The sequence below is a fragment of the Oncorhynchus kisutch genome, linkage group LG2, assembly GCF_002021735.2.
Source record: "Oncorhynchus kisutch isolate 150728-3 linkage group LG2, Okis_V2, whole genome shotgun sequence".
NCBI lineage: Eukaryota > Metazoa > Chordata > Actinopteri > Salmoniformes > Salmonidae > Oncorhynchus > Oncorhynchus kisutch.
In genome coordinates this window covers 14,589,026-14,602,399 of record NC_034175.2, presented here as the reverse complement: position 1 = coordinate 14,602,399, position 13,374 = coordinate 14,589,026, and the positions used below count along the sequence as shown (strand labels likewise).

The 13,374-nt window shown below is 40.4% G+C and overlaps 1 protein-coding gene across 5 annotated transcripts in view; it reads right to left on the bottom strand.

Moving 5' to 3' along the window:
• Window positions 1-7,025, bottom strand: part of LOC109901917 (triple functional domain protein) — a 139,407-nt gene extending 132,382 nt beyond the window's left edge. For 2 of the 5 annotated variants that reach the window (XM_031788336.1, XM_031788341.1), the window contains exon 1: window positions 6,784-7,025. In XM_031788336.1, coding sequence (XP_031644196.1) covers window positions 6,784-6,853 — 70 coding nt within the window. In that variant the 5' untranslated portion in view covers window positions 6,854-7,025. The remainder of the gene's footprint in view (window positions 1-6,783) is intronic. The other 3 variants (XM_031788311.1, XM_031788324.1, XR_004202781.1) reach the window with 2 other exon arrangements.
• Window positions 7,026-13,374: the final 6,349 nt, after the last annotated feature.

Sequence of the window (13,374 nt, the reverse complement as noted above, 5' to 3'; positions counted from 1 at the left end):
TGTGTGTGTGTGTGTGTGTGTGTGTGTGTGTGTGTGTGTGTGTGTGTGTGTGTGTGTGTGTCTCAACCTCATTAAAAAGAGGAAAGGCATGTTCTCAAAACATAACAAAGGCTTTTAACAGTATATGATTTTTAATATGCCGTCCTGTATGAACGACGGGCAGGATCAAATGCGCGTGTGTGTATGTGTGTGCGTCTGAGTTTATTATTACCATCAGAGAGAAGAGGGGTGTTAATATATAAGCTCAGAAACACATAAAACCCTGCTGCTCTGTTTGATATAACAGCTAGTCTCTGAGAGGGAAACAGACAGGAAGGCAGGCCAGCAGACAGACACCTAAGAGGCCAGGGTTCTGAGATGAGATGCCCTGATTCCAGACGCCTCCTTAGTGCTGGGAAGGAGGGGGCTGCTGGGTGTGGGTGTCTGGTAGGGTGTGGGTGGCTGAGGTTGACTGATGGATAGGAAATCCTCTCTTATCAGATGAGGGATTTCAAGGAGACACACAGGCAGGCTTAGCCCACAGCCACTCTTCTTCTTCATGGCCCACAATACCTTTTTCTTTCCTTCCTTCCTGGCCCCCAGGCAACGTGGGTGGCAGGCTGAGGCTACTGTGATTGATACCTCTATATCCTTGACTGAATTAAGCCATCCCTTAGGCTAGTTATTGACTTCACTCTGCATGCTCAATTCCTACTTATTGACATTGACGGTTATCTGTATGCAAATCTGGACAATTTAAATGGGAAATGTACATTTTTGAAGGGATAGTTCACCCAAATTACAAAATGACATATTGGTTTCCTTACCCTGTAAGGATTACTTAGTGTTTTATTTTATTTTATTAGGATCTCTTTTAATCCTCACTTGGACTAATCTTCCATGAGTCCTTAAACATTAAAATACAATTTATAATACGATCACACTTAACACACTGTTACAAACAGACATAATACACTGCCATATAGACCAGATAAATAATCTAGCAGTATGCAAAGGTAGATTGGTTCCTTCATCTACCATAGTCCTGCACAACCTTCCAATTTATTATATTTTAAGTGGTTCTAAGTATTGTATGAATTTATAAATTGAAAGGTTTCTAGTTTGCTCAGATAAATTATTCCATTTCTTTATTACTCTGAATCGAAATGTTATTTTGCCTATTTCTATTCTCTGCCGAGATAAGACATAGATGGGGGACAATGTATTTATTGTCTCTTACCAACTGAAACCATTGTGTGAAAAGAAATACCATTTTAAATGGTGTACATTGTGAAATAAAATAAGCATGTGTTTTTCTCTGATCTTGATGATTGATGACCATCCAAGAGCATTGTGCATGACTACAAGAGAAGAATCATATTTCCACCATAAAATAATCCTGTGCAATCTGCAGCCTCCTAATCTCACTTTCTGATGAATTTCCCCAGACCACAGAACAGTAGTTCACCTGACTCCCAATTCATGCTTGGGTTTTTCGCTTACGAATCTTTCCCGGTAAATATTTTGCTATCCTTCTGATCATGCATGCAATTTTAATAATTTTCTTTAGATTTCTTCCACTCAACTCGCATAGGCCTACAGTTCATGATCTATAGTACAAAATTGTGCACAGATTGATGCTTTGAGTGAGATGTGGCCTGATATAGTTCTGTGGGTCAGTGAAAAGCCTAGTATCTCTAAATAATCTATACTATAAATGCCATGGATCTCATAAAAGACATTCAGCAGGCTGCTTTTTAAACAGCTCTACAATAAACATAACAGTCAAGCAGCACTAAAACATCTGCTCTCCATTGTAAGCATACAGTAGACTAGCTGAAGAGAGGAGGAGGGAAACCAAACCACCGAAGTGAGTCTGGGAAAAACAGAACAGCTAAGTCAAAAGCTCTTCTTTTTCCAATTATGAGGAGGATGGCATGATGGCGGCTGGGCTGAGGCTCTTTCATGGTGCAATGCCACTCTGGGCTGATTGCTTCTACTCCACTAGAAGCAACTGCCAATTACTTTGCAATAGAATGCAAGAGGATTCTTTCTGACTGTAGAATATGTATAAAAGCAAGCCATGATGGTCTACTCCACCCTGACTTTAGCCTTTACCACTCTATCATTTGCAGAGGTGGTTTTTCTGTCCTTCTTTTCGTTCGCTCTTTCTCTCACTCTCTCTCTCTCTCTCTCTCTCGCCCCCTCTCTCTCTCCCCCTCTCCCTCCTCATGATGTGAATTGATTCTGGAGCATCTGATCCCTACTACACTACACCGTTATTGTGACACAGCTAAGAAGACTTTAGTCAAGTCTGTTCCTCAGCAGCAGCCAGTAGACATTCTATTACATAACACTTAGGTTTCCACTTCGATAAGCATGATCCCACTGGGTGATAACGCTGGATCACAGATAGTACAACAATTTGGCTCACATTACAGGGCAGTCTAATTAGGCCTAGTCATAAACTCGTTTTTCATTCCTAAACGGACAAAGACAATTTGAATGGTCATGTCCAACAATTGATGGTAAATAGATGATAACTGTGACCTTTCTATGGCATAATATCACCACTGGAAAGCAAGTAATATTTAAATGGAATGGGGACATCATAACTTAGTAAAGGGGCTTTTCCAAAGAACCAATCAAATGAAAGTACTTGGCAAACCTCAGCCTGCTCTGAGCTGGATAGTGGAACAATCATGTACACAGAAAATATCCTGATTTATACCGTTGCCAATGTAACGGCCGTCCTCTCACAAGAACAACCCCACTGTGTAATATGGTAAATGGGCAAAGCAAGGCAGCTATGTGGTGGAAAATGGTGCCTGACTACAGTACAAAAATAGAAGGTACTTTGACATAGTAAACACTATATGTTTGTTGGAACCATTGGTCTCATTAAACTACTGGTGGTATGATGGATGACTAGTATCTTATTACCTTGGGGCGGCAGGTAGCCTAGTGGTTAGAATGTTGGGCCAGTAACTGAAAGGTTGCTAGCTCAAATCCCTGAGCTGACAAGGTAAAGAAAATCTGGCCTTCTGCCCTTGAACAATGCAGTTCCTAGGCCGTCATTGTAAATAAGAATTTGTTCTTAACTGACTTGCCTAGTTAAATTAAAAACTTGTAAATCAGAACTACCTGATTGAGCTACATCGTACTCATTTGAAAGCATGGCATGATGCTGTGTCATTGAAGTTAGTAATACCTCATACATTTTTCATCTTGTTCTTAAAAAGCAAGAAAAATAAGCATAATTCAATTACACAATTCATTCAGTCTGCTATCCTTAAAAAGCCACTGAAAATGACCTCCTGATTTGGGTCATTGAAAGCTAATGGGCAATGCCACAATACGCTATGAATAGCCAGCGAGCAGCTCTGCATTACAACAGCTTACAGTACAGTGAGGGACAGGATGATCCCTGTTAGAGTCAACTCACATCAAACAGGCCAAGACAACCTTATGCCTTCCCAAAGCTCTGAAAACTACACGCTGTGCCAATGTAATAACTAGGTAAATAGTAAATACATAGTATTAATATACACTGAGTTTACAAAACATAAGGAACACCTTCTTAATATTGAGTTGCACTCCTTCCTTTTGCCCTCAGAACAGACTCAATTCGTCTGGGCATGGACTCTACAAGGGGTTGAATTCCCACACGGATGCTGGCTCATGTTGACTTCAACTCTTCCCACAGTTGTGTCAAATTGGCTGGACGTCCTTTGGGTGGTGGGCCATTCTTGATTCGCGGGGGAAACTGTTGAGCGTGAAAAACCCAGCAGCTTTACAATTCTTGACACTCAAACCGGTGAGCCTGGCACCTACTACCATACCCCATTCAAAGGAACTTCAACCTCTTGTCTTGCCCATTCACCCTCTGAATGGCACACATACCCAATCCATGTTTCAAGTGTCTCAAGGCTTAAAAATCTGTCTTCAACCTGTCTCCTCCCCTTCATCTACACTGATGGGTGTAGATTTAGCAAGTGATATCAATAAGGGATCATAGCTTTCACCTGGATTCGCCTGGTCAGTCTATGAAAAGGTGTTCCTAATGTTTTGTACACTCAGTGTAAAGTGAATATAAGCTTACAGTGCAAAAGTTAGAATTCCTTGGGACATAGACCTAAAACTTTGTGTGGGCTGACATCATAGGCATGCATGCTACTGAGCTGCTGTAATGAGCCTCACCGTCAAGTGGACTATAAGTTACGACCGCCTCACTGATTAGCTCACAAGAGGATGACTCAGTATACAATGTGAGGATCTATACAATGTATGTGGGAATGACATAATAACATCCATCTGTCTACCTCATCACAAGATAATGACGAGGAATTATAGATGACTATGACTAGCACAACATCTCCATGACTCCCACAGCAACTCCAAACAGAAATATGTCTCCATAAACTGAAAAGAACACTGTTTTGATAGTTGACTTCACTAAATCATCGAGCTATGGCTTATGTTATGCGTATCAATTTCCAATACAGACTGTCTAGTATTTCATCACGTTAGATACTCTTCAAAGGGTGAACACTAAAATTTGCCCAATTAAATGACATATAACAACTTCAGCCAGGCCGTCTAGTACAGCCCATACGAGTCCAAAAAGGCACCCTATCCCTACCCTGGTCAAAAGTAGTGCACAACCGAAGTCCTACTCGAGATGAACTAGGGCATCACAGTGGGTGCACCCAGTGCTCCCAAATTAAGAAATGTCTTTCAGTGCAACAAGAAAGAGCAACTTTGTGCCAAGATTTCAATGCTCAACAAGCCAGCAGCAATTAGGAACCCTACTGGAGAGGTTACAGAAAGTGGGATGGCCTTTTCTGTCCTTTCCCTGTGGCTTCATGGTGTTGTAGGATACTGACAGGCCAAACAACATATCCATGGTTGCATCCCAAATGGCACCCTATGATAGTGAATATATTCCCTATATAGTACCTCAAAGGCATAGGGTTCTGGTCAAAAGTAGTGAACTATATGGAATAGGGTGCCTTTTGGGACTCAGACAACATATCAATTGCTCCTATCGTATGCTTGGACACAGTTATGGGTCATGTTGTTTGCGTTGTGTTTCACTGGCCTCTCTCTTACACCGTCACGACTAGCTATCCCAGTTTTAGCATCTACATAATGTGTGAAATTTGAAAGTCTAAATGCATCACCATGCAAATGACTTACTAGCTTGAACACTGCACAAAATACAACAATAGCACATCATTCAGGTTCATGTTGCTATTGTTAACTCCCAGGACATGGTCTATAGCAACTATAACAGAAAACACTGGCCACATACCAACTATAGACTGAAACAATAGAATACAATCCATTATAGCATTCCAAGCTGTCTTAAAGAGAAACTGAGAGAAAATATTTGTGGTAACTATGGGAGAAAGGAACATAGGCCGATTCATATATTTCTACCTTGTTAGAGATTACCATCAGCTTATAGTTCAAGGTCCCTTGTCTCCATTAATGTTGGGACTTTCCTTTGCCAAACACATTTCCTAACATTGTCTTTAGACAGCTCTTTCTTAACTTTCTTACCTCCAGACTCCAGTGACCTAAAAGCTCAAGTCAATGCTGTGTAACATGCATACACTAAAGAATATAATAGATTATATAAATCATTAGGCTATATCACTCATCTTTCTAAAAGAATCAGTCCCTTCTTCACTTCAGCTTGACCCTGTCTGTCCCACTCAAACGTACGTCTGTGTGTCATCAATGGGGATGGTGGGAAACAGACTTCTTGACCAAGATGCACCAGACCAGGTGCTACAGAAACAGCGGAGCGCAAATGAACAGCTGCTCTGACTGTGGATCATCTGAGGTGGTCTCATCATGATCATAGGATGTTCCCAGGGCACCTATATGTACTTTTGTTTTACTTTACAAAATGTTAATTCAACAGAATGACATTCTTACCCCAATTAATGTGGGGGGAAATGATGGCAGTGTGTTGTGTAGAAGCACTTAAAAACAACATTGTGTTCGGTCATTAAATTGACTAGAGAGATCATTAGAATGTATACCAGAGATAAACTAAATAGTATTAGATATGTTAAACTCAATAACACTAATAACACAATAATCTGAATATTTTGTAAGGATTCATTTTATAGGGATTTGTGTATTGCCCTGATGGACTAATGGGTATCTAAATAAACAAAACAGCAATAGAAAAAAGTGATGGTCTATTCTTGGTTATTCCATAACATATTGTATGAGAGTAAACAAGAAGATGTGATGTCCAGAGGATACGTAGGCCTGGCCTAAAACTCAGTTATGGTCCAGATAGGTTGTGCAGCCTCTTCACCTGGACGGCATCATAGGCTACAGTTTGTTTACATGATAGGCTATCACAATCTACAGGATGTGGTTCTGACTAACAAGCAGCTCACTGCAAAATGTTTGTTGGCCACGACGCAGGGTACAGAATAATCGAAAGATGTAGTCTACACACATCTCGGGATAGGGATACATTTCTTACATTTAATTTCTAGATTATAAACCATCCACGACACCTGTTTTCTTTTCTTCTTCTTTTTTACATTGAAGTGTGCGTAATTTACTATAATCCGAGGTTGACTCTGTTATCATATTGGAATAAAAACAGAGAGGATGACAGGGAGCCTGTTTAGGAGGATAATAATCGTATTCCTCTAACGCATCCACCCACCAATGGCTGGATTTGTTGATCAGTTTAACATCTATACGGGAACAATGTAGATGGCATTATCAATACAGTGAGCTACCAGAGGTGCTCGCCCCTCTTTCACTTACCCGACTTGAAAAACGCCGCTATGTCGGCCGCATCCTTAGCAGCCTCATCTATTCCCTCTCCAGAGCTCATGGCTGGAATACCGATGTGGAAAAATAATCTCCAAAGAATTTACTTCCTCTAGATTTTCCCGAGAAAATGGAAATGCAACACCATTGAAAGTATATTCTACTGTAACACGCAGGCAATCTGTTCTATCTTCAATAGGCAAGAGACCTCCATCTTGGCGAGAATGAAAATTCTTATTACCGATCGGCGGCGCTCCAGAGCCTGAGCACAGAGGCAGAGGGGAAGTCCGTTGATAAAGGGGAGGTCTTGTATGGGGTCTCTGGCGCTGCAGGAATATCCCTGATATTTTGAGGCATTGTGCGCCACAAATGGGATGAAAGGGGAGCCAAATCATAAAGGCCACTTGGTGTAGCCTGGGTGCCAGTCTGTTTCTGCTCTCTTGCCAACTCCTTACGCAAGTATCATGTCAAGCATGTTTTGTTTTGTTTGACAATGACAATGACAATGGAGTTGGCAAAAGCACAAACAGATCTGGGACCAGGTTACACTTGACCACCAGACATGATGGAATATAGACATATACATATCATGGGCTATGGTAGCCAACAGGAAAACATAGCTATGAGATGTTATTTATCACAAAAGCACTTCCTTCACTGGGAATAATCAAGACATTTCGACTATTTATGATCATAACTGGCCTGATGTTATTATTTTCCATTGGAGATTGTATAGATCTACCTACAATAATGATTGATAGACGTCCGCTATCAAGTCTCCAGACGGTTCATTCTTCGATCAAACACTGCCACCCACTGGTTTTAAAAAGTATACGGTACCTTTATGCATGCATTTTGTCCTCTTCGTAGTGTTGGTAAACCGATTGGCCTATGTTGGGATGCACAAATTCTGCAGTTTACAAAGCCGTTAATAATCCTCTTCATTACTTGATTTTACTGTGTGAATTTGGAAATAAATGGTCTCTGCTCTTCTCAGGGCCTATATTACAAAGTGTCATCGAGGCATCTTGAAAATATATATAATTGCATCCTGTGACACACTCAACAGCTGCACCAATGTATCAATTCATGGCCCTCTCTCCTGGAAATAATCATTAATTACACAGACTGTTTGAAAGATGAAGGCTTGTATAGGCCTGTATGCTCTCCATACTTGTGCATCCCACCTGTGTGACCCATTCCCTCTAGGGTAACGTTACAAATTAACGCGAATATACTATTACAGAAAGATGACAGACAAACTGTGGACTAGCAGCCTACACAAAAACCAAAAAGGCCAAAAAGCCATCCTACAAACTTATCTTTCTACATTGATTAAAAATGAATCAATATCGGACATTTCTCAATGAGATAATGAGAAGTTGCTTTGTGGCCCCATGAGTGGACCGTGACAAATCATGTAGATTGGTGGTGTCTCTAGCCTAACTATTTCTATGGTCATCATGGTGCAGCCTGCAGGGAACTACTTGTAGCTGCTCCCATCAGGAAAAAAAACGGTCCGTGCTATCCGGATTCCTTGGGACGTCCATACCCCATTGAAGTTGACATTGAAAAAGGTTACGTTAAATGTTAAGGTTGGGGTTAGGCAAGAGTTATACTTAAGGTTAATGTTAGGGTATGGGTTATGGTTACGGTGTAGGGTATGGACGTCCCAATGATCCCGATTAGCAAATGCACAAAAAAATGTCCTACGTAACCAAGGAAACAGCTAACACAATTTAATTGGTGCGAAAGTGTTATCTGAGAACTACAGCTTGAGCCCCTCGAGCCAGCCCAGGACACCAAGGACCAAAATATAAGAATCCCGCGTGACATGAAAAACTTGCAACTGTTTCCAGAATTCTGATATTGTATTCACACTTCAAAGACATATTCGTGGTGGTGTGGAAACAACATGTCTCTCAGCTCGCGTTCTGCGAAGTGCAATTTGAGAAACAGGTCCCAACCCTCAGTCCCCGTGGAGTCAATAAAGGAAATGCAGGTTTGGTGATGGTATTATCAGGTATTTCGTTTGTGTAGATGTGATTGTAATGTATATTAGTTGTACTGTATATCTTTGTATTTGTCTGGTGGAGGTGGCAAGGTCCTGTTTCTTTATGTGTTTCTTGTCAATAAATGTGTTTCCCTGCCAATAAAATGATGGCATTTTCTGGTAAGGAAGAGCATGCATATGTAGACTCAAGAGCTCACAATCATTGAAGCATATTTAAGCATGGCTAATGGCTGTATTCAGGCACTCTGCTTTGAGCCGTGCATAAGAACAGCCTTATAAATTGGTTACCAACGTAATTTAAACAGTACAAATAAAACATTGTGTCGTACCTCGGGTAGGGCTTTCAGCCAATCAGCATTAAGGACTCAAACTTTATCATTTGCATTATAAAGTGGTTGGTTCTAGCCCTGAATGCTGATTGGCTGACAGCTGTGGTATATGAGACAGTATACCAAGGGTATGACAAAACATGTATTTTTACTGCTTTAATTATGTTGGTAAGGTTGGGCAAGACAAAATATTTTATTGCCTTTGAATGGGGTATGGTAGTAGGTGCTAGGCGCACCAGTTTGTGTCAAGAACTGCACGCTGCTGGGGTTTTCACGCTCAACCGTTTCCCGTGTGTATCAAGAATGGTCCATGTAACAAATTGACATCCAGCCAATTTGACAGAACCGTGTGAAGCATTGGAGTCAACATGGACCAGCATCCCTGTGGAATGCTTTCGACACCTTGTAGTGTCCATGCCGCGATGAATTGAGACTGTTCTGAGGGCAAACGTTTTTTTCCCCATGTATGAATCTGTTATTCAATGCATTTCTACAGGCTAATGTTAGTAAATCCAAATTCAATGTTTCATAAAATATTTTTTAGGGATAGCTAAAGGGGTCCTAAAATTCCAAATCAAAGGGGTCCTAAAATTCCAAATTAAATAGCTACATTAATTTAAAATGTTAAAAGGTCATATGGTGTTGGATATTAGGAAACAACGGTGATGTTATGGGAACGGTATGATGATGTTATGGGGACATTATGGTGATGTTATAGGAAAATTAGGTGGATGTTAAGGTGATGTTATATGAGCATTGTAGGGACATTGAGGTGATGTTATGGAACATTTGGGGATGTTCTAGTGATGTTATGGGGACATTATGATGATGTTATATGGAAATTATGCTGATGTTATGGGGCAATTATGGTGATGCTCCCGAGTGGTGCAGCTGTCTAAGGCACTGCATCTCAGTGCAAGAGGCGTCACTACAGTCCCTGGTTCAAATCCAGGCTATATCACATCCAGATGTGATTGGGAGTCCCATAGGGTGGCGCACAATTGTCCAAGTGTTGTCAGGGTTTGGCCAGGGTAGGCCGCCATTGTAAATAAGAATTTGTTCTTAACTAACTTGCCTAGTTAAATAAAGGTTACATTTAAATATATATATTTTTTAAATGTTATGGGGACATTTTGTGGATATTAAGGTGAAGTTATGGGGACATTTTGTGATGTTATGGGGACATGTTGTGCTTGTTATGGTGATGTTATGGGGGCCTTCTCTTAGATCCCTCTGAGCTCTCACCAGATCATACATAATTCAGTGGGGACTCCAATTACCCAGTTTCTCCAAATGAGATATCTCACTTTAGAAATCAGTCATGCCTTAGTGAAATATTAATTATCTAACTGCTTTTAAATGCAAAGCTGCACGATAATTTTCCAAGTATCAAACGCTCTCTCACCCCATATGAGGGGCAGCTTCGTCTGTGAGCGTCCTCGGCCAATATTGTGTAATCTGTTGGAATTTAATATTGAGGACCGCTTTCAAGTGATATCCTCTGGGTACAAATTGTACATTTTGTTGTATGTGTCTGTTACCCAAAATCAATTCAATTCAATAGGCTGGTGTGTTTGTTTCTTGGTGTATGTTGTTCTCTTTGGACAGGCAGTAGCCAAATGCTGGTTGCCCTTTTGAATTTGATGTTTGGGTGGATTGTTTTGTCACTCAACATTTCTCCAGACTCGTTGGTCCCCTAATTTTTGAAGGATTGGCTCTGTCATATTCATCTTCAGCTGCTGGCACTTTCATCTCACCCCACTTTTCACCACTTTACATTAGTGTTATTCCTTTCTAGTTTCAGTACAACATGCATACAACATGCACACGGGTGAATGGCTTTTATTAAGAAGTCATTGTGTTCCTTGGTTGGATTGAACTAGGCCTAGCCTAACAATGATTTTCACAACATAGGTCTCGGCAAAGTATTGTGTATTGCTCTTTAACCTCATCCATTCTCTGTTGGTCAATCCCTTCCTCAAGTAATTGGACCACTGGGCTCTTTTATACCTGTCCAGGGGAGACATGTCTGTAACTCTAACTGTCTGTAACTGTAGCCTCTACTCTACTGTATAACAATGACCCATTCAGCCCCAAGCCCCATTGTCGAAGTTGGTAAGGTGATAGCAGTGCTTTTGATAATTACCTAGCCTACAGGGGGTCACCCAATACTACACTATCTAGTTAGCAAGCCTCTGTCTGAGGAGAAAACAATATTATAATTTCAGATAGTAACCTTTGGGCTGGAAAATAAGTTGCTGATCGCTGGCAGTGCTTGTTCTGCAGTGCATGCACTGGAATTCTTGTCTGTGTTCTCATGAATAGTAATTAATGTCAATTAAGAGGGTAGATTCCTTAAATAGGTTGCTTTGTTGAGAGTGGCGATGCTTCACTTTAAACCTGACTATCAAAACAAGGTAAGCTGACCTACACAGTTCTGTTACATGACATTACTTAGGCTACACTCAGGTCCCTATCTGTGACCAAATCATGCATTTCATCATGAATGTTTTAAGAAACCAACAATTGTATTTATCTTAATACCATAACAGTCTCCTAGACTGTTTACCAGATCATTGTGTAGATAGAGGTTCAGCCTGTAGGCTATGTTGCCCATCTATAAATGATCAATCAGAGGTATGGATTTTACAGTACTGGGGATTCATGAAAATACAGAGGTGGGTAGTAACACACTACAAGTAACACGTTACAGTACTTGGGTAGTTTTCTTTTAGGAATGTGTACTGTACTTTAACTTGAGTAAATTCTATAGGGAAAAACATACTTTTAAAAAGATTTTTCAAATGTATGAAAACTGTGTGAATATCACTGTCTTATTGCTTTTGTCAGATTTAAATTGGCTGCAAAAGGCTCTATTTCTTGTTTGCCTTTCTTTAGATTTTATGTAAATAACTGGTTAGTTAATTGAAAAACATGTCACAGGTGTCATAGTTCAATGTAAAACCGTATACATTTGTATTTAGGTTATTGCTTTTTGATCAACTTACACAACAAAATTAGCTACTGTAAGAACATAAACAAAACGTTGAGAGAATGAAAATTAGGCAGATGTATATTGGAGAAGAAAGTCAGTACATTAACTTGTATTCAGTGGAACTAAGGAGCATTTCCATTAACTCTTGTTGTTTGATCAATTTGTTTTCTATTGTAGATCTGCATCAAGGCTGTGCTACTTATCACAAATATAGGCTAGTTAAAATACACTGTCCACAATGTTTTGGTCATTACAGTAATATCAATGCAGTTTGGATCAATTTGGAATGAGACTCGCATCTTCAGATCAATGCCACATTATGTATTCGGGTAGGTAGCGCATAGAGCAGGGTTCCCCAACTGGCGGCCCCTTGGGCCGATTTAGGTCCGTGGGTGATTTAATTTGGCCCCCAAGTTTTCTGAGCAAAAATTCTTATAATATGATACTTTTTTGGGACATAAAAGATTAAGAACACCAGCAAATCAGTTCTAAGTGGTAAAACATGTTAAAGAGTATTTCCACGCATAATAGAGAGATATGTGATCGTATACAAATGTAAGCAAGGTTTTAGTCATATAAAATATATATATAATTATATGTTTGGCTTCTTGCTGCCAGTTTGCAGTCTATTTGTAATTATGTTCCGGCTCGATGACCATCCACTCAAGAACAAATCGTCCCACGGCTGAATCTAGTTGGTGATCCCTGACATAGAGGCTTATACTTGGCCTCACCGCATGGGTTCTCTCTGGTTTAGAGAGGTCAAGGTTGGACACAATACCTGACACAGTTCCTTTTCATCTGTTTTGTCACCTGCACAATGGCATCATGAAGGCTTGGTGTACAATATACTGTGGCCTTCTACTGTGATACCCATCACCTGTGGCTGTGTGTCATGTGCCAGAGCTTGGCAACTTGCCAGCGTCTTTAAGTTGTTTGAATAGTTTATAGGAGATTTTAACTTCACTGAGAGTTAGCTCAGTTTAAGAAAGGTGGGGAGCAAACAAAGGCATGCCAGTTATTCTCCTGAGTGATCACAGTCACTCTTATCTTCTCTACAGCACTCACTGATCTCTATCTGTAGCTACATAGATTGTAGATGGTCGTTTGGGAGCTGGCGTTGATATGAGGAGCTAAGAGTCATGTCTAGAGCATTTAGAAAACAGCTCTGGAAACAGAGTGTCTCAAGAGTGATCAAGGTAAGAGATTGTCACTGTAGGACTTGTATGATGATAGGAGAAGATGGA